Source organism: Piliocolobus tephrosceles, chromosome 13 (genome assembly GCF_002776525.5).
Source record: "Piliocolobus tephrosceles isolate RC106 chromosome 13, ASM277652v3, whole genome shotgun sequence".
NCBI classification, from domain to species: domain Eukaryota; kingdom Metazoa; phylum Chordata; class Mammalia; order Primates; family Cercopithecidae; genus Piliocolobus; species Piliocolobus tephrosceles.
The window spans coordinates 83,889,477-83,915,261 of NC_045446.1; the positions used below are offsets into that span (position 1 = coordinate 83,889,477).

The window sequence follows — 25,785 nt, forward strand, 5'->3', positions numbered from 1 at the left end:
TTTCTTTCTTTCTTTCTTTCTTTCTTTTTCTTTCTTTCGCTTGAGTAACTCTTCTTTGAGAGTATACTGAAGCATTACTTCCTTAAGGAAACCTCCCCTGACCTATCTTTGACTCCAGATTAGATGCTCCAGAACGTAATCTGTGTTCTCATAACTCTCCCTTCCAGAATAGAGGCTCCTTCAAGGCAGGGGCTTTGTCTTTTTTCCTCCATATCCCTAGTACTGAGGTCAGGGCTTGATATAATTAATGTTTGGTGGATAACTGAGAGAGACTAAATGCACGGACACTTTCAGGAGTGTGTCTCAGAGTAAGATGTGGCCTCTTGCCCCCAAAAGGGACACAGCTACATTGGGATGACTGCACCCAGGAGTGCTGGAGCTTTTGCTCAAGCAGAAGCCAGTATTAACAAAGCTGGAGCTAGGATGGGAGCTCCATGCTAAGCACATAGACTGAGAGTGGGGAAGGGGGCTTCACCTCTCCAGGAGAAGACTGTCTGGCAACTCCCAAGCAGTGCTATTGTTTCACGCTCCCAGACACCAGGGACTGAGTCTGCCCTACATCTAGGTCCTCAGGAGGGCATCTGGTCATCTCAAGTCTTAGAATTCTGTTTTTCTCATGTCCACCACTTTTCTTCTATTGCACCACCCCCTTCTGGTCTCATAACAGTCTCTCTGCCCCTCAACTTTGCTCTGCCTTTTGCTCAATTCCTCTAAAACTTGCACACCACTGCCATAGAATGGTCCTTAAACACATGATTATCATGTCACCCATTTTGTGAAAAACCTCAGTGAGTCTCAGTGCTTCCATGATAAATTTTAAATTCTCCAACCCAGAATTAAACTTGTCAGTCTATCTCCGGAACTTACATGCATCCTTGTCTCTCATTCCTCACCTCCTAGACCTGTGCATCAGCCTATAACCTGCTCTTCCCATTCCATCTGTACTGCTTCCTCCTCACTGTACATCTGTTGTCCAGCTTAGTGTCCTCAGTTTTCCCTTTTGTTATCCAATCCTGCTTCTCCTTAATTCTTGCAATTGTCTGACCTCTTGTACCCACAGCAATCTTTTCCTTCTCCAAACCATTTTTTTTTTTTTTTTGAGACCGGATCTTGCTCTGTCATCCAGGCTGGAGTGCAGTAGTGCAGTCTTGGCTCATCGCAGCCTTAACTTCTCAGGCTCAAGTGATCCTCCCACCTTGGCCTCCCAAAGTGGGATTACAAGCATGAGCCACTATGCCTGACTTTCTGCTTTTTTAAAAAATTGAGTCTTGCTCTGTCACCCAGGCTGGCACGATCATGGCTCACTGCAGCCTCGACTTCTCAGGCTTGAGTGATCCTTGTGCCTCAGCATCTCAGGTAGCTGGGACTACAGGTGGCCCACCACCATGCCTGGCTATTTTTTTGTTTTTTGTTTTTTCTTTTTGTTTGTTTGTTTGTTTTTGCAGAAACAGGGTCTCACTATGTTGCCCAGGCTGGTCTCAAACTCCTAAGCTCAAGAGATCTGCCTGCCTTGGTCTCCCAGTGTAGGGATTACAGGTGTGGATCACTATGCCTGGCCTCCCTGAGCTATTATGTTCCTAGAAATGTTGAGCCTGTATCTGTTGTATCAATCATTCACTTGACGCTTAATCATCTTAGCCCATTATTTGATTACAAACTTTTTACACCATCTAGCCACATGCTGGGAATGCAGTAAATGTGCAATGAGTGTTAGTTAAATGAAAAAGCAAAGGGGAACACGTTGAGTGGAAAGCGGCAAATGTGTAGTGTGGCTTTAGAGTTCTTTGGATTTGTTTTAGTTTGGTAGTGAATACTACTCGTGCCCTTTGGCGTGCCACTTAATTGCTGAATCTCATTTCCACATTAGTAAATTGAGGATAATCTTCCCAGCCCTACAGAGATTACAGGTTATGGGGAACACCAAATGAGAGGTCATACATGCAATGCTTTATAAACTCCTAATGGTAAGCTATTAGGGCTTCTCTTTTCATTTCGATTACAAAATATTTTTCTTCTTACTTTTAGACTTGCAACCTTATTTCTCGAAAGAGGGCCCAACAGGATAGGTGGTATTTACAAGAAGGCTGTTTACAGACACTTCACGGATGGAACTTACTCCATAGAGATCCCCAAACCTCCCTGGCTTGGATTCCTGGGCCCCATCTTGAGGGCTGAAGTGGGTGATGTGATTGTCATTCATTTAAAGAACTTTGCTTCTCGACCTTACTCTCTGCATCCACATGGCGTTTTCTACAACAAAGATTCGGAAGGTAAATATCAATCCTCTATTATTGCGGTCTTGTCTCTATTTCATAAGTAAGGTAACTGTCAGAGTTAAAGAGATTTTAGGAGCACAATGATTACATGGATATGTTTGCCTCCTCTCTGTCTCCTGCATCCATCTCTGTCTACCTATTCTGTCTCACTCCTTTCTTGCTTTTTTTGTTTTTTTGTTTTTTGATTTTCAGAGGTAGTCTCACTCTGTTGCCCAGGCTGGAGTGCAGTGGCATGATATCAGCTTACTGCAACCTCGGTCTCCCTGGTTCTAGATATTCTCCTGCCTCAGCCTCTGTAGTAACTGGGATTACAGATGTGTACCACCATGCCCAGCTAATTTTTTTTTTTATTATTTTTAGTAGAGAAAATATGGTTTCACCATGTTGGCCAGGCTGGTCTCGACCTCCTGACCTCAAATGATCCGCCCGCCTCGGCCTCTCAATGTGCTGGAATTACTGGCGTGAGCCACCGTGCCTGGCTCCCCTTCATGCTTTTTCTTTCCCTTATTTCCTCTCTCTCCTCTTCCTTGCTCTTCTTTATGTTGACACAAAACTCCTCAGTACCTGCTCCACCATGCCCCAGAAGCACACTAGCTTTCTTCCTTGTCACTTACTTATGCCTGATTTGCACATTGGATAAAGGGCAACATGCTCCTATCACCCAGTAGCAGCCTTGGCTGTGGGTACGGTTTTATCAACAGAGCATCCCCACTCCTTGCTTCAGGCTGCTATTTTTGGTGCTGCCTTTGTGAAGCAGTCCTGTCTTCCTTCTTGTGTGTACTTTAGGAGTTTCATTAGGGCAGTTTCTGGATTTCTCCCTAATTGAAAAATATTAAACAACTTTCTTAGACTTTTGAGACACAAGTATTTCTCCAACATCAAAAATAATTTTTGCATCCTGTATTTCATTCTTGCTCATGACCTGGTGGAATGAGTCGAAGGGTGCTGTACCTGCTAGGTGACTGCTTCTGGGAAATGTGCCAGCACAGTGCCATTAACTCTGAGGCAAATCACATTATCATCAAAGGGGAGTTTCTGGGCATTAACAAATATTCCAAGGCAGCCTAACTTGTGTGGCAGCTGCCCCAGCCATGTCTCTGTAAGCAGCCAGAGGAGAGAACTCTGATGGTGAACATACAACTGGGATTGCCCTTTGTTCTGGACTTTCTTTTCCTCCACCTGGAGTGCAGCCAAGATTTAGTAGTTCTTAGTTGTTGAGGATGAGCACAAAAATTGTGCCAGGCGAACTTTAAGGTGTAACTGTGAATGCATTTTCTTTAATACAGTTTTTTAAACTTTTATTTTATGTTCAGGGGTATATGTGCAGGTTTGTTACATAGGTAAACTTGTGTCATGGGGATTTGTTGTAAAGATTATTTCATCACCCAGGCATTAAGCCTAGTACCCATCAGTTATTTTTCCTGATCCTCTCCCTCCTCCAACCCTCCACCCTCTGCTAGGCCCCAGTGTGTGTTGTTCCCCTTTATGTGTCCATGTGTTCTCATAATTTAGCTCCCACTTATAAGTGAGAACACGTGATATTTGGTTTTCTCTTCCTGTGTTAGTTTGCTAAGGATAATGGCCTCCAGCTTTATCCAAGTTCCTGCAAAGGACATCATCTCATTCTTTTTATGGCTGCATAGTATTCCAACGTGTATATGCATGACGTTTTCTTTATCCAGTTTATCACCGATGGGCGTTCAGGTTGACTCCATGTGTCTTATTTATACTGCAGGTAGAAAGTAAAGCTGTACCAAGATAGTTGTTCCTGACTTTTCAAATACAGAGAAAATAGGGGCATCTTTAAGTCTAGTGGTTGTCTTCTTTCCTCCGTATGTTTCTGGAGAGCATACCTTAATAGAGCTAATGGTGTCCTGAAAAATCATTTAGGCCAGTGATTCTAAAGCTTTTTAGGGCCACAAATTCTTTTTCAAAAAAATTGTGATAAAACATATGAACATAAAATTTACCATTTTAACCATTTTCAAGTGTTCAATTCAGTGGCATTAATTACATCCACAAGATTGTACAGTCATCACCATGATCTATTTCCACAACATTTTCATCATCCCAAACTGAAACTATAAAGCCATTAATCAGTACCTCTCCATTCCTCCCTTTTGTTGCCCCACTGGCAACTTCTATTCTAATTTCTATGTCTATGAATTTGCCTATTCTAGGTACCTCATATAGGTGGAATCATACAATATTTGTCCTTTTGTGTCTGGCTTATTTCACTTAGCATAATATTTTCAAGGCTTAGTCATACTGTAGTATGCATCACAATGTAATTCCTTTTAAGGCTGAATAATATTCAATTGCATGTATATACCACACTTTGTTTATCCATTCATCTGTTGATGGATGCTTTGGTTGTTTCCACATCATGGCTATTGTGAATAATACTGCTATAAACATTGGTGCACCACAGATCTTTCTGACCATCTGTGAGAGCCATGAGCCCTTGCACCAGAAAAATATGTATGTGCACAATTTTCTTTTTGAGATGGGGTCTTGCTGTCACTCAGACTGGGGTGCAGTAGTGCAATCATGGTTCATTGCAGCCTTGAACTCCTGGGCTCAAGTGATCCTCCTGCCTCAGCCTCCCAAGTAGCTGGGACCACAGGCACCTGCCACTAGACCCAGCTAATTTTTCAAATTTTTTTCATAGAGATGAGATCTTGCTATGTTGTCCAGGCTGGTCTCAAATTCCTGGCCTCAAGCAAACCTCCTGCCTTGGCCTCTCAAAGTGCAGGGATAACAGTCATGAGCCACTGTGCCCAGCCTGTGGACAAAATTTTGAACCCACTTTAAAGAGGTTCTCAGGGTCCCTGAAAACATTCATAGGTCCTTAAATTAAGAACATTTCAAATGTTGCTTACCCAGGAAACCTTCTCTCTATCCTGTCTGCAGGACTCTCCCATTTCAGAAGTGTGTTGGTTTATCTCATAACACTTAATACAACAGGCGAAACCCAGTCTCTACTAAAAATACAAAAAATTAGCCAGGAGACGTGGCACATGCCTGTAACCCCAGCTATTTGGGAGGCTGAGGTAGGAGAGTCACTTGAACCTGGGAGATGGAGGTTGCAGTGAGTCGAGATCATGCCATTGCACTCCAGCCTGGGCAACAGAGCAAGACTCCATCTCAAAAAAAAAACAAAAAACAAAACAAAACAAAACCAAAACAAAAGCAAACCCCACTTAATACTGGTATAGTAGACATACAAATGGCCAACAGGTATATTTAAAAAATGCTCAACATCACTAATCATTGGAGAAATGCAAATCAGAACTACAATGAGATCTCATCTTACCCCAGCCAAAATGGCTATGATCAAAAAGACAATAAAATGCCCTCCCCCAAAACACAAAACACAAACAACCAGATACTGGCAAAGACACAAAGAAAAGAGAACACTTATACACTGTTGGTGGGAATGTAAATTAGTACAGTCACTATGGAAAACAGTATGGAGATTCTTCAAAAAATGAAAAGTAGAACTACCATATGACCCAGCAGTCCCACTACTGGGTATTTATCCAAAGGAAAGGAAATCAGTCTATCAAAAGGATATCTGCACCCCCATGTTTATTGCAGCACTATTCGCAATGGCAAAGATATGGAATCGAACTAAGTGTCCATCAGTGGATGAATAGATAAAGAAAATGTGGTATATATACACAACAGAATACTATTTGGCCATAAAAAGCATGAAATCATGTCATTTGCAGCAACATGTATGGAACTGGAGGTCATCATGTTAAGTGAAATAAGCTAGGCACAGAAAGACAAATACAGCATGTTCTCACTCATATATGAGAACTAAAACAAAGTGGATTTCATGAAAATGGAGAGTAGAGTGATAACAGCAGGTTGGGAAGGGTGTGTGTGGTAGGGGGATGAAGAGAGGTTGGCTAATGGGTACAAACATATTGTTAGATAGAAGGAATAAGTTCTAATGTTCAATAGCGCCATAGGGTGACTATAGTTAACAACAATGTATTGTATATTTCAAAATAGCTAGAAACGAGGACTTGAGATGTTCCGAACACAAGGAAATGACAAATACTCAAGGTGATGGATACCCTAAATACCCTGACTTGATCATTTCACCTTCTACGCATGTAACAGAATATCACATGTACCCCGTACATATATACACACATTATATATCAGTTTTTAAGAACTGGTACAGTAAAGGGGACCTTTTCTGTTTGCTTCCTCGTGTGTGTCTGTCTCTAAATTAGATTGTAGGGTTCCAGGAGCAGGGACCATCTTGGATCTTGCTGGGCATTGCTTCCCAGTACCTGGCCTAGTGCTTGGCATGTGGTAAGTGCTCTCTCAACACTTTTTGTGTGCTTCCCAGATCTAGCCCAAGATCATCAATACTCAGAGAGGAAATGTGCTTGGACCAAAATCTTACAGTTGATTAGGAGCTGAGTTGGGATAGACACAGGCTATTCATTACTATTCTATCTACCATTCTAGGGCTCTCTCCACTGTTCCACGCTGCGCCTTTGCCTGTGCAGGCAGTTAAGCAGCACTGCCCATCCTGTGTGCAGATCTCAGCAGGCCACTGGGAAGTCTTGATTTTCAACCTTCCTGGGTCTGCCAGAGGGCTTCTTGTGAAAGTTTAGAGCAGTGGCCAGGTCTTCAGTTATAGGCATGAGGGACCCTTGATTTGCTTCTCCTCACCACCATATATAGTTTTTCAAAAGGTCTGTATTCAGTGACAAACCTTTCATTGAGCACCCACCAGGTGCCAGACACTGATTCTGGGTCCTGAGGATAAAAGATGAATGAATCATAGGCTGTAGTAAAAAGAAAAAAAATCAACGACCATAAGTATAAGGAGTTAATTTCAGTGCTCTTAATTCTGCTCCATTGATCTATATACTTATCCTTGGACCATTGCCACAATGTCTTGATTACTGTGAACTTCTAGTTAGTTTTGAAATGCAGTCGCATAAATCCTTCAACTTTGTTATTCTTTTCAAGGCTTTTTTGCTATTTAGGTTCTTTGCCTCCATATATATATTTGATCAGCTTATTAATTTTTACCAAAAAAAAAATCAGCTAGGATTTTGATAGCACTTGCTTCACATTAATTTGGTTGATAAATTGTAGGAAAATTCCATCTGCATTTAAAAAACAAATGGTCATCTTGCCAATATTGAGTTTTTCAATCCATGAACATGGAATTTAGGTCTTTAATTTCTCTCAATAATGTTTTAGTTTTTAGTTTACAAGATTTGCATTTCTTTTTTTAAATTTATTCCAAAGTATTTTATTTTTTTCTGTTGATATTATGAATGGAATAGTTTTCTTAATTTCATTTTTGGATTGTTTGGTGTTAGTGCATAGAAATAGAATTAAGTTTTGTGTGTTGAAGTTATATTCTACCTCCTTGCTAAACTTGTTTCTTAGTAGATGTTTAGTAGATTTGTTGGAATTTTCTGCATATGGACTTACACCATTGTGAATGAAGAGAGTTTTAATTCTTCCTTACCAATCTGTATACCTTTAATTTTTTTCTTTTGACTTATTACATGGCTATAACCTTTAGGAAAATATTTAATATTAGTAGTGAGACCAGATATTCTTACCTTTTCCCCAATCTTAGGAAGAAAGCATTTTGTCTTCCTCCATAAGCATGAGGCTAGCTGTGCATTTTTTCCAGATAGCTTTTTATCAGAAAGAAAGTTTCTTTCTTTTTTTTTAAATTTTGAATTTTTGTGGGAACATAGTAGATGTATATATTTATGGGTTGCATGAGATATTTTGATACAAGCATGCAATACATAATAATAACATCACAGTACATGGAGTATCCATCACCTCAAGCATTTATCCTTTGTGTTTCAGACAATCCAGTTATACTCACGTTATTCTAAAATGTACAATTAAATTATTTTTGACTATTGTCACCCTGTTGTGCTAGCAAATAATAGGTCTTATTAATTCTTTCTGTTTTTTATATCCATTAACCATCCCCACTTCCTCCTACCTTTCCACTACCCTTCCTGGCCTCTGGTATCCATCCTTCTATTCTCTATTAGTTCAATTGTTCTAATTTTTAGTTCCCACAAATAGGTGAGAACACGTGAAGTTTGTCTTTCTGTGCTTAGCTTATTTCACTTAACATAGTGACCTCCAGTTCCATCCACATTGTTGCAAATGACAGGATCTCATTCTTTCTTGTGACTGAATAGTACTCCATTGTGTATATGTACCACATCTTCTTTATCCATTTGTCTGCTGATAGACACAGCTGGCTTCCAAATCTTGGCTGCTATGAATAGTGCTGCAGTAAACATGGAAGTGCAGATATCTGATTTCCTTTTTTGGGGGTACATTAAAATGGGGTGTGTACCCATACCAGTGGGATTGCTGGATTGTATGATAGCTCTATTTTTAGTTGTCTGAGAAAATTTCAAACTGGTCTCCATAGTGGTTGTACTAATTTACATTCCCACCAACAATGTACAAGGATTCCCTTTTCTCCACATCCTCACTAGAATTTTTTATTGCCTGTCTTTCGAATAAAAGTCATTTTAACTGGGTTAGGAGAATATCTCATTGTAGTTTTGATTTACATTTCTCTGATGACCAATAATGTTGGGCACTTTTTCATACACTTGTTTACCATTTGTATGTCTTCTTTTGAGAAATAGCTATTCAGATCTTTTGCCCATTTTTAAACCTGGTAATTAGATTTTTTTCCTATAGAGTTCCTTGTATATTCTGGTTATTAACCCCAGATAGGTAGTTTGCAAATATTTTCTCCCATTTTATGGATTGTCTCTTCACTTTGTTGATTGTTTCCTTTGCTGTGTAGAAACGTTTTAACGTAATGTGATCCCATTTGTCCACTTTTGCCTTGGTTGCCTGTGCTTATGGGGTATTACTCAAGAAATCTTTGCCGAGACTAATGTCCTGGAGAGTTTCCCCAATATTTTCTTGTTGTAGTTTTATAGTTTAAGGCCTTAAAGTTTTTAATCCATTTTGATTTTATTTGATTTTTGTTTATGATGAGAGATAGGAGTCTAGTTTTATTCTTCTGCATATGGACATCCAGTTTTCCCAGTACCATTTATTAAAGAGATTGTCTTTTCCCCAATGTATGTTCTTAGCACCTTTGTTAAAAACGAGTTCACTGTAGATGTATGGATTTATTTCCAGGTTCTCTATTCTGTTCCATTTGTCTATGTGTCTGTTTTTTATGCCAGTCCCATGCCATTTGGGTTACTATAGCTCTGTAGTATAATTTGAAGTCAGGTAATGTGATTCCTCCAGTTTTGTCCTTTTTGCTTAGGATGGCTTTGGCTATTCTAGTTTTTTTGTGGTTCCATATAAATTTTAGGAATGTTTTTTCAATTTCTGTGTTGACTGTCCTTGGTATTTTGATAGGGATTGCTTTGGACAGTAGGAATATTTTAACAATATTGATTCTTCCAATCCATGAGCATGAAATGTTTTTCCATTTTTTTGTCCTCTTCAATTTCTTTCATCAGTGTTTTATAGTTTTAATTATGGAGATCCTTCACTGCCTTAGTTAAGTTAATTTCTAGGTATTTAACTTGATTTGTAGCTACTGTAAATGGAATTAATTTCTTGATTTCTTTTTCAGATTATTCACTGTTGTCATATTGAAATGCTACTGATTTTGTATGTTGATTTTGTATCCTGCAACTTTACTAAATTTGTAAGTTATAATAGTTTTTGGTGAAGTCTTTAGGTTTTTCCAAATATAAGATTATATCATCTGCAAATAAGGATAATTTGACTTTTTCCTGGCCAATCTGGATGTCCTTATTTCTTCCTCTTATCTGATTGCTCTAACTAGGACTGGAGGAAATTCTTTTCTATTCCCAGTCTGTTGAGAGTTTTTCACTAAGTAGGTACTGGATTTTGTTTATTACTTTTCTATATCTGTTGAGATGGTCATGTGGCTTTTCTATATCTATTGAGATATATTATTACATTAACTAATTTTTGGATGTTAAGCCAACTTGGCAATCGTGAGATAAATCCCATTTGGCCATGGCATACAATCCTTTGTATATGCTGATGAATGCGATTTACTAATATTTTGTTAAGAATTTTTGTGTCTAAGTCATGAGGGTTATTGGTCTGTAGTTTTCTTGCCATGTCTGTATCTGATTTTGTTGTCAAGGCAATACTTGCCTCATAGAATGAATTGGAAAATCTCCACTCTTCTATTTTCTGAAAGATTTTGTAAAGTATTGGCATGGATTTTTCTTAGTATTTGATAGAATTTTTATATAAAACCATCTAAACCTGAATTTACTTTCAGGGAGGATTTTTAGGTACTAATTCAATTTCTTGTTATAGATATATTCCAATTTTTTATTTTTATATTTTAGTTAGTTTTGGTAACTTGTGTCTTTCTAGAAATTTGTGTGTTTCATCTCAGTGGTCTAATATTTTGGCAGAAAGTTGCCTATATTTCCTTATGATACTTTTAATTTCTTTATGGTCAGTGGTATCACCTCTTTCATTCCTGACTTTGGCAATTAGTGTTCTCTTTCTCTCTTGGCCAGTCTAAATAAAGTTGTCTCAATTTTGTTGATCTTTTCTAAGTACCAACTTTTGGTTTCATCTATTTTGTTTTTTCTGTTTTCTTTTTCATTGATTTCTGTTCCAATCTTTATTTCTTCTTTCTGCTTGCTTTGGATTTGTTTTTCTCTTCTTTTTCTAGTTTCTTAAGATGAAAGCTTAGGTTATTGATTTGAGAGGTTTTTAAATTTCTGAGATAGGTGATTTAAAATCTAAATTTACTTTTTAAGCATGGCTTTACCTGTATCTCATACATTTTGATATTTTTGTCTTCATTTTAATTCAGTTCAAAATATTTTACAATTTCCCTTGTGATTTGTTCTTTGACCTATGGGTTACTTAGAAGTGTATCATTTTATTTCCAAATATTTAGATGATTTCAAAGATTTCTTTCTGTCGATATTTAATTTAATTCCATTGTGATTGAAAAATACGCTTTGTGTGATAGTAATCCTTTTCAGTGTATTGAAACTTACTTTACGCCTAGTATATGCTCTACTCTGGAGAACCATCCGTGTGCTCTGTAATGAAGGTATATTCTACAGTCATTGGGTGCAATGTTCCCGAGACATCATTTAGGTATAATTGGTTCATAGTGTTGTTCAAGTCTCCTATATCCTTGCTGATTTTCTGGTTAGGTGTTCTATCAGTTATTGAGAGTTGAATATTGAAATCTTCAACAATTATTGTTGAGTTGTCTATTTGTCCATTTTTTTGGGGGAAGGTCTGAGTGTCACTTATTAACAGCAGTTTATACAGATCTGTTTTCAAAGTTCAGGCACAGAGCCCTGGAGAAGAGCAGTCTCTGAACAAGGAAGCCAGGAACACAGGATGTACACATCTTTGGCAGGCATGTTTAGCCCCAGAAGGATTCAATACTTCAAGTTAGAATTCCACTGGATATTTGAAAGGGACCAAAGTTGAGGGTAGAAAGAAGTCTTCAACAGGACTCAGATCTCTATTTAGGGTTCCTCTTGCACTGTCTAAGTCTATCCAAGTATTAGGACCCTGGGGGGCAAGAATCAGGCCAACCTATTTCAACAGAAGCAGATTCTTCAATCTGCACTCAGTTGGTTCACACTTGTTTCCACTGGTCCCACAGTTAAAGAGAATTGGCCTTATAGTAAGAGACAGACCACTTTCTCTCTGACCCTCTCTAGCACCTCTCTTCAGATGCATCTGTGCAGGAACTGCTGGGAAAATTGAGGCCTGCCTTTTCAATTCAGCTGCATGTGCCTTTACCCTCAAATCTTCAATCAATGACAGGATGGAGGCTACCTGTGAACTCAGGCTGACAACTGTTCTCCCGAGTCCATCACACACATTGCCCTACCTTAGTTCTGCCAATTGCAGTACGTAGGTTGGAGCTACAGTAGACCTCAAATTGGGACCTAAAGCCAGTCTGCATAGGCACTCGGGAATTTTTCGTAGCAGGTGTGGATAAAAAAGTAAATGAATGTGATAATGTGAGAAGAGTGAAAGAGCTTCATTTGATAATTAGACATCTGAAGTGATTTTACTTTTATTTTATTCACTTTAAGCCAATCATGAAATTTCACAGTGATTTCTCAGGTGGGAGCAGAAGGAAGACAGTGTTAAGAATCATTGGGGCTGTGGCCCAGTTGGCCTGAGGAGGTACAGGCAGGGTGGGTCCTCACTGGGGCAGCTGGAGGGGCACAGACTGCCCTGCTAGAAGGTAGATGATGTTATGAGAGCGTGAGAACTGGTATGCAATGTCATCTGCAGCTTCCGGCTTGTGCAGCTCAATCTGGCCATCACCTGTGGTGGCCAGTGAGTTGGCACTCAGCTCAGCTGCCTTGGAGACTCCCTTGGCAGAGAAGATGGCCACCTTTTTCTGCTGCTCAGACTTTTCCACCACGAATCTGGCCCTTTCTGATTCCTGCTGAGCCACTGGTTTCACTCCTACCACTTCTGTGAACTCCTTCCCAAAGGTCAGATGTGTTAAGGATACATCATCCAAGATGAACTCAAAGATGGTTGCTTAGTCTGTAAGGTCGTTGCTAACCTGCCTTGGAGACAGCTCTCTCTGGGTGATCAGTTCTCCAGCATCAAAGTAAGCCATCAGTAACATGAGGATCTTTTCACATCATCTAGGATGAGCTTAAAGGTGGCTGCTTGCTCCATAAGGTCGTTGTTAACCTGCCTGGAGACTAGCTCTCTCTGGGTGATCAGTTCTCCAGTATCAAAGTAAGCAATCAGTAATGCGAGGATCTCTTAGTGATGTACAGCAGCACACGCTCATCATAGTCCTCTCCAATGCCAGTGAAGATGTGAGGAAGCTGGCTAGTGACAGGCTGGAAGACAATGTGCACTGTAATCTTGACATTCTGTAAATCTTCACTACCAGTGATGACTGGTGTGTTATGTGATCAAGAGTAGCAGTCAACGATAATTGGTTTCTGTACCAATAGGATGAGAAAGTGAGTTCCTTTCCCTACTGCGATGTCCTGTACTCCATGGAATCTGCCAGAGATTTAGCTCTGTGCTCAGTATCCACATAACATAAGGCAGAGCTCACCATGCCTCCTGTAACAACTAAGACCAGGCTAAACTTGCCAATGGACTCTAATACTTTGGCAGACATGTTTCCTTCTGCTGGACTCTTTCACAGCCAGCTTCTATTCCCTGTTCTTTAAATTAAGTCAGTTTTTCCTTCATGTATTTTGATGCATGTTTGTTAGATATGAATACATTTATAACTGTTATATTTTCCTGATATATTGACCCTTTTATCGCAACAAAATATCTTTGTCTCTAATAATATTTCTTGTCTTAAAATCTATTTTGTCTGTTATTGATACAGCATCTTACTTTTGCTATTTCAATTTTTTACTTTCAACCTATTTGTGTCTTTGAATGTAAGACACAATAAAAACAGCATATAGTTGAATCTTGCTTTTTTCCCCCAGTGTGACAATCTCTGCATTTTGATTATGGTGTTAGACCTTTCACACTTAATGTAATTATTTATTAGTTTGATTTATGTTTGTCATTTTGCTAATTTTTTTCTATATGTCTTATGTCTTTTTTGTTCCTCTGGTCCTCTTTTACTGCCTTCTTTTGTGTTGAACAAATATTTCTTAGAATAATATTTTAATTTCTGTTTATTTTTTAGCCTATATATCATTGAGTCATTTTCTTATTGGTTTGCCTCGGGATTGTAGTATGCACCCTAGTTGATCACTTTTACCAACTAAATTCTGGCAAAATGTAGAAGCTTTGCTCCATAAAGTTCCATTCGCTCCCCCTCCTTTGTGCTATTATTGATATCTATCTATCTATCTATCTATCTATCTATCTATCTATCTATCATCTATCTATCTATAACACCCTTCTCTAAATAAATCCAACAATATATTGTTATATACTTGGTGCTTTATATTACTTTATGACTTTTAAAAAATAAAGAAAATAAAGGAAAATATATTTATAGAACCTCTTATATGAAGTCATATATTTCCCATTTCTGGTGCTTTTCATTTCTTCCTGTGAATTCAGGTTACTCTTTGGTGACATTTCCATTTATTATGAAGGTTGATCGTCCTTTAGTATTCCTTGTAAGGCAGTTCTGCTAGTAACAAACTCATTCAGTCTTCATTTATCTAGAATGTCTTGCCTTTAGTTTTGAGGGATAGTTTTGCTGGATATAGCACTCTTGGCTAACATTTCCTCTCTGGCACTTTGGGTATATCATCTCATTGTCTTCTGGTTTCAAATGTTCAGATGAGAAGTCAACCATTAATCATGCTGATGCTCCCTTGTATGTGATGGGTCGTTTTTCTCTATCTGGTTTCAATATTACCTTTTTCTCTTTCTTTACACTTTCCATAGTTTAACAATGATGTATCTGTTTGTGGACCTCTTTGTATTTATCAAATTTTGACTCATTAGGCTTCTTTGATGTGTAGGTTAATGTTTTTCATCACATTTGGGAAATTTTTGGCCATTATTTCTTCAAATATTTATCCCATACTTTTTTTGTTGTTCTCCCCTCTTTCTGAAGACAACTGTTATACACATGTTAGTAAATACATTGTCCCACTGGTCTCTGACGTTCTATCCATTTTCTTCTATTTCCCCCACTCTCTTTTTCAGATAGGATAATTTCTATTGATCTATCTTCAAGGTCACTGATACTTTCTTTTGTCTTCTTGAATCTATTGTTGAGCTCCTCTAGTGAGTATTTTATTTAACGTATTGTGCTTTTCAATGCCAAAATTCCAATTTGATTCTTTTTATTATTTCTATTTGCTTATTAAGATTCTCTATTTGTTGAGTCGTCTTTCCCACTTTTCTTTAACCCTTTACACATAATTCCTTTTAGTTGTTTGAATGTATTATTATAGCTGCTTTGAAGTCTTTCTCTGCTAAATTCAACCTCTAAGGACATAAAGAGAGATAGTTTCCACTGGCTGCCTTTTTTTCTCTGACTATTAATCACACTTGCCTGTGTCTTTGTGTTTCTCATATTTTTGTTGTTCTTGAAAACTGGATTTTTTAAAGAATGTAATGTAGCAACTCTGGATTCTCATTCCTTCATCAACTCTAGGTTATTTGTTGTTGTTTGCTTGCTTCTTTGTTTAGTAACCTGTGGGCTAAATCTGTGGATTATCTTTCCTATGGTGTGTGGCCACTGAGATTTCTGCTTTTTTTATTATTTATCTTTATTTTTAAGTCTGGCTTCTGAGAGGTCATTCCTATGTCTGCTTAGCTCAGTGGTCAGCAAATGATTGGAAGCAGTTGTGCCTAAGCATCTTGAGCCAATAAATCTTATGTTCTCTGCTAGTGGATCTGTGAGTGGTTAGAAAAACAATGCTGTAGAATCCTACTCTTCTTAGCTGACGTTCAGCAGTTTCAAGCATAAACATTGCTAAATGTTTTTATTCAATTTCTAGATACCAGAATGGTTTGTTATTTTTTAAATCAATTTTGTCTAACTTTATAGTTGCTTTTTTGGGAAGAGAATTTGCTGACTTCTTTGCTCTCCTTTAATGAGGTTTTGTCTTTGCTATAGCTATAAGCTTGAAAGTCTTAAAGTCTCTGCTTAATTCAGCTTAGTGTTTGCTGTGAGCCAGACACAATGCTGGGTTGTGAAGAAGAGTAAATATACAGTTGTTGCTTCCAAGATATCATCCTAGGGAGGGGTAGAGAATGGAACTTAGAAGTAGGTTGAGCGGGTGGGGCTAACATTAATTGAGAAACTATTTTATGTTAATGCCTGTGCCAGAGGTCTTATATACATTCCTTCATTTAATGATAAAATGAACTAGTGCTTTCTTGACCTACATCTGAAATATGCTTAAGTATTAGGAATTATTTAAAAATAAATTTTATTGGTTTTTAAATTTTATTTTTTATTTTATTTGTTTTATTTTTATAGAGATGGGGTCTCGCTATGTTGCCTAGACTAGTCTCAAACTCCTGGCCTCAGGCAATCCTCACACCTTGGCATCTCAAAGTGCTCATATTACAAGTGTGAGCCACTGCATCTGGACTGGTTTTTGCTTTAATATAAAAAAGTATAAAGCAGGGGAAAATTGCACACAACCTGATTCTTTACATACTCACTAAAATTAGTTCAAAATAGAAAATTAAAGAGAAAGTACCCTATGAACATGGTTAGAAGTTCTTGGCTGGGTGCGGTGGCTCAAGCCTGTAATCCCAGCACTTTGGGAGGCCGAGATGGGCCGATCACGAGGTCAGGAGATCGAGACCATCCTGGCTAACATGGTGAAACCCCGTCTCTACTAAAAAATACAAAAAACTAGCCGGGCGAGGTGGTGGGCGCCTATAGTCCCAGCTACTCGGGAGGCTGAGGCAGAAGAATGGAATAAGCCTGGGAGGCAGAGCTTGTAGTGAGCTGAGATCTGGCCACTGCACTCCAGCCTGGGCCACAGAGCGAGACTCCATCTCAAAAAAAAAAAAAAAAAGAAGAAGTTCTTAAGAGTAACGAGGTATAAGAAGAAAAGTTAAAGCCCTGCTTGCTTGTCTTTCACTCCAAAGGCAATAATCTTAAACAATTTCTATAAATTTTTTCACAGACTTTTTTTCTATACATATATTAGCATGTATGTATGTGTATATTCTTGTTCATTTATATAAAAGGGATTATACCATAACACTTTCTGTTTTTCACTTTTTACTTTGTCTTGGAGATTTTCTCATATTAGTACATACAGTGAGACTTCCATTTAACAATTGTGCAGTATCCCATCATATGAACGTATCAGTTCAGTATTGATAATTATTTAGGTTGCTTCCAGTTCATGTAATTTGAAAAAGGTTTTCAAGTATGTTTCTACAATACATTATTACAAATAAAATTGCTGGTTTTATATACTTTCTTTGAATAGGACTTGGCAAGCTGTCTTCTGAAAAATTGCATATTTTACTCTTCTGCCGTTTGTTTATGAATGAGCTTCATTCTCCCACGACCCCATCAATCCTCAAAATTCTCAAACCTGATGGGTAAAACAATTGTGTGAATTTTAAGAGCTCACACAGCCTAGAACATATATAAGCAAATAAATAGTGTTTTATACTTTCATACTGTTGATGTTACCATTGGTCAAAATCCATAATAAATTCTTTTGAAAATGACTTTCAGAACAACTTAATATGCTACCTATCTCCAAATCACTTCTTCCTTTCTATTTATACTTTATTTTTGATTCCCAATGATATTCTTCAACTTGAGTAGTGACACAAAGGCTCTGTTTGGGGATTCTCTCTCCTCATTTCATTAATAGCCTTCAATAACTCCTAATAATAATAAAAACAAGACCCATTAAGTAAATTGTGAACATAAGAATTTCTAGAACAATTGTTATTTATATTGATTTGTATCATATAATCAATTCAAAATAAGTGATCTCAATAGAAACTTCAAGACAAGTCCACTCTCACTCAACTCCTGACCCTCCGTATATAAATCTCTCCATATTGAAAGGAATCTCCCAAGACATGCATTTTATTCATAGGGCTTTGAACAAAGGCAGTGTAACGTAATGCCACTCAGTCATATTTTATGGGGTAGGTCTTAAAGATACAACCATGAGCAAAAAGAAGCCTGGTATTTGCTTTAATGCAGCTTACAGTCTAACATGAGATAGAGACATTAATCAAGCAATCATACACACACACACATGATATTTATATATGTGTGTGTATATGTATACACATATACATACTATATATGTGTTTAAATATATATATATAGTGTGTGCATATATACACATACATACACATACACATGTATAATTAAAAACCTAGGTAAATGCTATAAATAAATAAAATAGCTTACTAAAAGGCTACTATATATCAGGCACTGTGATAAGTGCTTTACAGATATTATATCCTACAAGTCTCAACAACTCTTAAGAGGTAGGAATTTATGATTATCACCACCTAACAGATAAGAAGCTAAGAGTCATAGAAGAGAAGGAAATTGCCCAAGCTGCGTACCTAACAAGTGATGGAGGTAGGATTCCTTTCCAGGCAGTCTAATTTCAGTGGCTGTGAGCTTAACCACTGGCTCTACTGCCCTTCTCTCAGAGTGAATGCATTTTAGAAAACTGACCCAGTCCAGGGAGTTCAGGATTGCCTGAGCCAGACCATGCTGGACCTTCTAATCTACATTAAACACATTTGACCTTCATCCCAACACTGATGGGAAGCCATGAAATGATTTTAAACAGGAAACAATAGAATTATATTTAAGGTTTGAAAAGACCACTCTTGTGGTAGCTTGGAAAATGGATTAGAAAGGCAAGAGGAAGGGAAGCCAACTAGGAGGTTACTACAAAGTCCAGGTGAGAGATGATGGTAGTTCAGTCTACGGATGTGATGATGGAAATCAACATAAATAAATGGATGAATTTGAGCAGAAGCAGAGATAGGACCCTGTGGTATTTTGGAAATGGGAAGAGAGGAGGAGGAAGAAAAATGCTTCCTTTGTTTCTGGCTTGTGGCTGAATATTGGTAGTGTCTTTTACTGGGAGTAGTGGCAGTGGCTGAGGACCGAGCTTGGGAAAGGAGAGCTAATACTCCCTGGGAAAGGTTGCATTTGCAATCTTCTTGAAGTTTACAAGTAGGGATGTCAAACAGACAGTTGAATATCAGTGTAAAGTACAGAGGTGAAGTCCTGGCTGGAGATAAACATGGGGGTCACTTGTGCATGGCTGATTGGTGGCACTGTGGGGATGAGCACTATCAGCTGGGGAGAAAGCACAAGGCATGGAAGGAAGAAGCCAGCATTATACTTTGAGGATTTCTGATCAAAAAATGGCAGATACAAGAGAGTGAACTGGAAAAGTGGACTGAAAAAAAGTGGTCAAAGCGTATGGTGTGATGCCACATGAGTCAAGGAGGGAGGGAGCTGACAATAGTATCAAATGCCGCTGAGATAACACAATTGTTTTAAATGTCATTTGAATTTAATGGATGAGGGGCAGCTCTCTGGAGTTTTTTTCCTATGTTCTGTTCCTCTATCACATTAGATAAGTATCAAGTTAGAAAGCAGCAAACTACATTAATTTAACTTTAAGTACAAAGTTAGTTAATTTAACTTTGAATACAAAGTTAGTTCTGTTCGAAACACTCTGTATACATTGCCTCATTTAGTTATTATATACGCTGTAGGATAGATATCAACATTTCAGTTTTACTGATAGACAACAGAGACATTGAGAATTTAAGTAACTTGCCTCAAGTCCTATAGCAAATGAATTTTAATTCAGTTATGTTTGATTCCAAAGCTCTGGCCCTCTCTACTATAGCATGTGATCTCTGTGTTTTAACTACATTTTATCTTTTTTTTTGGAAGGAGCCCTATACCCAGATGGAACATCTGGAAGGAACAAAAATGATGACATGGTTCCTCCTGGGAAAAACTACACCTATGTCTGGCCGGTGAGAGAAGAATATGCACCTGCTCCAGCCGATGCCAACTGCCTGACTTGGGTGTACCATTCGCACATCGACGCCCCTAAGGACATCTGCTCTGGGCTAATTGGTCCCCTGCTGGTCTGCAAGGAAGGTAAAGAACTTTGTTTCCAGGTAACTAGGGAGTTGAAGTGTGAATAAGATTCAGGTCTTATTTTGCCTACCTCCTTTTCTCCACACAGAATGTGCCTCTTCTTCCAAATTTCTTTAGAAATTCTAACATGGAAGATTAATCTGACACCATAGCAGAGGGCAATAATTCAGATTTTTGTCTAAGAATCATCACAGCATTCTGAGACTTTATAGTTATTTTTTAAAATGATATTTCATAACACAATGTATAGAAAAGTGAGAAATTTAGTCAAATGACCAGGGATGCCTTTTGCTTCATTATTTCACCCAAATAATCATTTGCTATTTTATACCTTATTATTTGACTTAGCATGTCTATACTTTGTCAATAAAATGAACTCCCTTTAGAGATAGCCAGGCTTCCAAGTATGCGATTATGAAGATTTCTGTTTTATGACTTTTCTATGGCTCTATCATTTCTGTTAAAGCCTTTTGCTGATTTTATATTGTGGGTTATCCTTGTAGGTATAGGTCTTCACCAAACTTCACACTTACCTGACACTACTGGAAGGAAGCAAAGCTCATCTTGATTTAGTTCTTTCTCTCTACTCTTTTGAATGTGCCTGATAGGTATCCTGAATAGATATTCAGGGACACGGAATGATGTGGATCGAGAGTTTGTTATAATGTTTACTCTTGTGGATGAGAATCAAAGCTGGTACCTCGATGAAAATATCAAACATTTCTGCACGGACCCTGATTCAGTTGACAAGAAAGATGCTGTTTTCCAGAGGAGTAACAAAATGCATGGTGAGTACCTCCCATGTTCCCAAACATATACCAGGCCTTTTATACTATAAGGTACTACAACGGATACAAAATACACAGAAATGTTGATCTGAGTTTGGCAAGATTTATAACTCAGTGATGACCATGGTTAGAAAGTGATACAATACATGACACATGTTTGAACCTGAAAAAATCTGAGGGGGACAAAGCAGTGGATACATGCTAAATTGGGCATGCAGTGTGGACAAAGCCATAGAGCTTTGGAAAAATGGAGGGATCAATGTTATATTGTAATTGGAAAAGAATTGGTGCCTGAGATGAGCCCACAGCATGGGTGGGCTTAGACTGACTGGAAGGAGAAAGGAGAATGAAATCATCATCCTATAATAATCCTCTGTTTTGCAACATTTTGCTTTATCCAGTAACCATTTTCTGAGCTGCTGCTAAATTTTAAGAACTGAGTTATACATGGGGTTTAAATAAGCACTTATGAATTCATTACATTTCCCAGGCATTCTTTACATCAACAAAATTTATTGAGCATGTACTATACATCAGACTCTATATTTGTTCAAAATAGTGAACTTCTATAGCTATTTCATTAGTTGAGACAGGGCACTTACTCATGCCTGTTTTGCAAAGCAGTAGCTTAATGTAGCATTTTAAGATTTTCTTAGAGAGTTCTAGTGAACATAAAGGAAATAGTCAACCTACATATCCCACCTTATTTACTGACATATCTTCTCCTTCTATTGCTTGTCTCTCTCTCAGAATTGTTCTAACCAAGTTATCCTCAATATAGTCATAAAATCATAAGAGAAATAGAAGGAGCTGACGATCATCTGACATCTCCATTTTACAGAAGAGAAACTGAGGTCAAGAGACTATCTATGACTAGTTTAAGGTCAAAGTGATAATTAGTGCCCGACAGTTTCCTGAGAGAAGTCCCATAGCAAATAAATATAAAGTTGGCCATGTTTTATTCCAAAGCACATCAAGGCATGATTGTCAGTATGTTGACTATTTCCATTGTATTGCATCCCTGCTCTTTTCCTTCTAGTGGTATTTTGGCAACCTTGTGTGTAGTGATTCTAGGAAAATATTTTAGGAGGAAAGGAAGTAAGGGAGAGAAAGAAAGGGGAAGGCAGGGAGGCAGAGAAAACAATGAAGGATGGAGTCAATGAAGGCGTAAATTCAAATCATTGCTGTGACCAGTTGTAATTCATAACCTTTACAAAATGGGAGTGATGATCTCAAATATTACAGAAAACTACTAATTGCGATTATTTAAGACTCACCTGCCCAAATAATTCCTGTTACTCTGCATTTATTCTTTTGAAGTGAAAATGTCCAACAAAATGAAATGAATTACATAAGCAAACATAGATTACATGTATCATAAAAAGAAGCCTGTCCAGGCACAATGGCTCATGCCTATAATCCCAGCACTTTGAGAAGCAGGTATGGGAGGATTGCTTGAGGCCAGAAGTTCAAAGCCAGACTGGACAACATAGGGAGATCTGTTCTCTACAAAAAAAAAAATTCAAACAACAACAAAAAAGTGAGCTGGGCATAGTGGCACATGCCTGTGGTCCCAGCTACTTGTGATGCTGAGGTCAGAGGATTGCATTAGCCCGGGAGTTTGAGGCTGTAGTGAACTAAGTGCCATTGCACCCCAGCCTGGGTGACAGAGCAAGATCCTGTCTCAAAAAACAAAAACAAAAAACCCTAGTCTGTATGCTGAAGTAGATGTGTGTTTGCAAACAATCCTTCAAGACTGGAAAAGGGCCAGGTATGGTGGCTTACGCCTGTAATCCCAGCACTTTGGGAGGCCGAGGTGGGTGGATCACTTGAGGCCAGGAGTTTGAGACCAGCCTGGCCAACATGGCAAAACCTCTCTCTACTAAAAATACAAAAATTAGCTGGGCGTGGTGGTGGACACCTGTAATCTCAGCTACTGGGGAGGCAGAGGCAGGAGAATCTTTTGAACCCAGGAGGCAGAGGTTGCAGTGAGCCGAGGTTGTGCCACTGTACCTCAGCCTGGGTGTGACACAGCAAGACTCCATCTCGAAAGAAAAAAAAAGAGAGAGAGAGCCTGGAAAAGGAGACCTAATCAAGTAAAGAAAAAAGTTTTATTAAAAAAAAATCTAGCCTATGGAAGATAATTAATATGTATAAGATTTATTGATCAATTTATTTAAATTTACTAAAATAATTTAGAATTAATTTCAGCAACAATTGCCTTTTAACTCAGTTTGAACTTAAGAAGGGATGTTGTGACTTTTTAAAGCCCTGAATCAAGTTCTTTTCTGAACTTGGTCAAGTCCCAGCTGCCATTTAGATGGTTTTAAAGTATTTGGTCCTGGACTTATGCCATAAACTTAATAAGATTCTGCCCCAGCAACATGTAGTAAAAACTGTTTTTCTCTTGGCTTTTTAAAGTAAACAAACAAAACAGTTCTCATAAAACCCTTTTAATCAGTTCCTTTTCTTTCCATCTCACTACATGCTTTTGACACTTCATTAAGTAGATACTATGTGCCAGCTTTTCTGCTAGGTCCTGATAACTGTTAGGATGAACAAAACAGGGTTTCTAGTTCCAAGGAGCACAAAATCTGGTGGAGATATGCCAGTGAAGGATTAGGACAGAAGGTGACTGAGCCTCCTGTAAATATGAGAAGCACTCTGTTTTCTCCTGACCTCATTATTGCGTTCTCACAGCAGTTCCGAGGCTGTTTTCAGTGTGTGCTGATCTTCACTTTCATTGAGTGTTTTTTGTGGAAAAAGGCCAATAAAAACATTTCATTTCTCTTTTGCACAATATATATTTCTAAAAGCCAGGTTTTTCTGCACCAAAACCTTACAACCAATGGTCTGCACTGGTTTTCCAGCCATACTCAAGTACGTATTACCAACATTTCTGGTCCTGGTCGCCTCTGCAGGGGAGTCTCTTCCACTAGTGTGTTTCTATTTCCAGCCCTCAATGGATACCTCTTTGGAAACTTCCCTGAGCCTGATATGTGTGTTGGTGAATCTGTGTCCTGGCACCTATTTGGAATGGGGAATGAGATAGATATCCATTCCATCTATTTCTATGGTAACACCTTCATCAGCAGAGGGCATCGGACTGATGTCGTCAACCTGTTCCCAGCCACCTTCCTTACAACAGAAATGATAGCCGAGAATCCTGGGAAGTGGATGATAACCTGCCAGGTCAGCGACCACCTACAAGGTAAAAAGGACAAAGACCAGTTGATATGTTTAGAATGGTACAATAAAACCACACAGTCACCAGTGCTCATCCAATGCCTACTGTTAGATAGAGTCTTGTATGTATTATATTTAATTAGGTAATAAATATACAGGAAAATATAATGTTCATCTCTTTGATATTCTATCAACAGGTATTTATTGACCACTCTGTATGAAAAAGGTGGAGAAGTGATTAAAAATTGATGAGACCTTCAAGGAACCTGTAATCTAGTAGTTAGACATAGTTAGACACTCACAAAATGAATAAAATTTAAGGCAGAACGAGACAAATGCTCTTTGGGGGCTGTAGTCACTACTCTGGAGCAATCACATGGGCTTCCTGAGGAGTTGGCTCCTGATAGGAGCCTTGAAATATGAGTAGGAACTGAATAGATAAAGAAGGAAAGACTTTCAGATAGAGGAAGCAAAATGAACTGGGAAAAACACATGTTCTCTTTGAGCAACTGTAAGTAGAGTAATGAAGTTTTAGCACTGGAAAGGACTTTCTGGATAATAAGGACCAATCGCCCCTCCAATTATTTAATTTCCTTTTGAACATCTCTTGTGAGTAGTTATAGCAGCTCACCTCATCTCTGGACTGCTCTATTGGAATGTTCTTCCTCAAATTGAGATAAAATCCATTGACCTGTAGCTTCCTTCATGGCCTATCACAGGTGCATGATAAACATTTGTTGGCTTAAATGCCTGTTGAATGACCTGGTCCTGGTTTCTTGGGACACCATACACTATGTCCTTTCTTAGCTGGACCATAATGTTCCTTACAGAGAAGTGATGAGAGAAGAGCCTGGGGAGGCTCATCAGGCCCCTTAGCAAAGCTAAGGAGGTGGGGCTGTGTGATCCTTAGCTCTTTAGGCATACTAGTGACATAATCAGTGCAGTTATTTAGGAAGATAAATGTATGCATGCAAGAAGGACTTGATAGAGGAATTCTGGTCACTGGATGCTAGTTAAGAAGCATTTGAAGCATTAGAGTTCTAACATATAAAGGGTCTGCCCTCAGATGGTGAAATCAAGATGAAAAAAATATGTTAATGGAATAGACACAGAAGAAACAATGTCTGATTAAATTTGGATACTAACTTCACCTAGTCACTAATAGGTGCAAAGATCCAGCTGCTCAGGGCTGCTTTGATAACACATTCTTGTTCCTGTCCACCTTCCGCAGTGAATCATAGCATTAGTCAACTGCAGTATCCCAATTACATTCAACTGAAAAATTAATCAGTTAATATGTACTAGATGCTCTTCTGGAAAAACAGATGAACAAGACAAGGTTTGTATTCTCAAAGAGTCTCATGCTGTTAAATCTGGGAAGAAACTGTAGATTTAAAATCAAGGTATTAGCAGCCATTTGAGACTAGTAAGATTGCTAAATTAGCCCAATAGTTGTGGACATAAGCTGGTATTTATACATTCACTGAAATACAATATTTCTAAATTGCCCATGCCTTCAGAAAAAAGTTATTCTAAAAAATTAGAAAATATATATAATTGGAGGTTTTTTAACAAGTAGAGACACAGTCTCACTATGTTGCCCAGGCTGGTCTCAAACTCCTGGGCCCAAGCAATCCTCCTACCTTTGCCTTTCAAAGTGCTGGGATTATAGGCATGAGCCACTGGATCTGGCCCCCATACATTGATTTTAAAATCAGTAGTCCCATAATAGATATATTTTACATTCATATTTTGGTGAATATCTTCCCTATTTTCTATTTCTTAATATGTAAATATGTATGTATTTTATAAAATGAAATCAGTCTATTGATACCGCACTGTAGCTAACTTTTCTCATTTACAAATATATCAGAAACACATTTTCATGTCGATG

At 38.2% G+C, this 25,785-nt stretch overlaps 1 protein-coding gene and 1 pseudogene across 1 annotated transcript in view; one reads left to right on the top strand and one right to left on the bottom strand.

Annotated features, from left to right (window-relative positions):
- The window catches only part of HEPHL1 (hephaestin like 1), a 78,251-nt gene that overhangs the window by 16,309 nt on the left and 36,157 nt on the right, over window positions 1-25,785 (top strand). The window contains exons 2-5 of the mRNA XM_026452320.1: window positions 2,026-2,270; window positions 19,705-19,917; window positions 20,526-20,705; window positions 23,662-23,916. Coding sequence (XP_026308105.1) covers window positions 2,026-2,270; window positions 19,705-19,917; window positions 20,526-20,705; window positions 23,662-23,916 — 893 coding nt within the window. The remainder of the gene's footprint in view (window positions 1-2,025; window positions 2,271-19,704; window positions 19,918-20,525; window positions 20,706-23,661; window positions 23,917-25,785) is intronic.
- LOC111533251 lies at window positions 12,514-13,464 on the bottom strand (annotated as a pseudogene).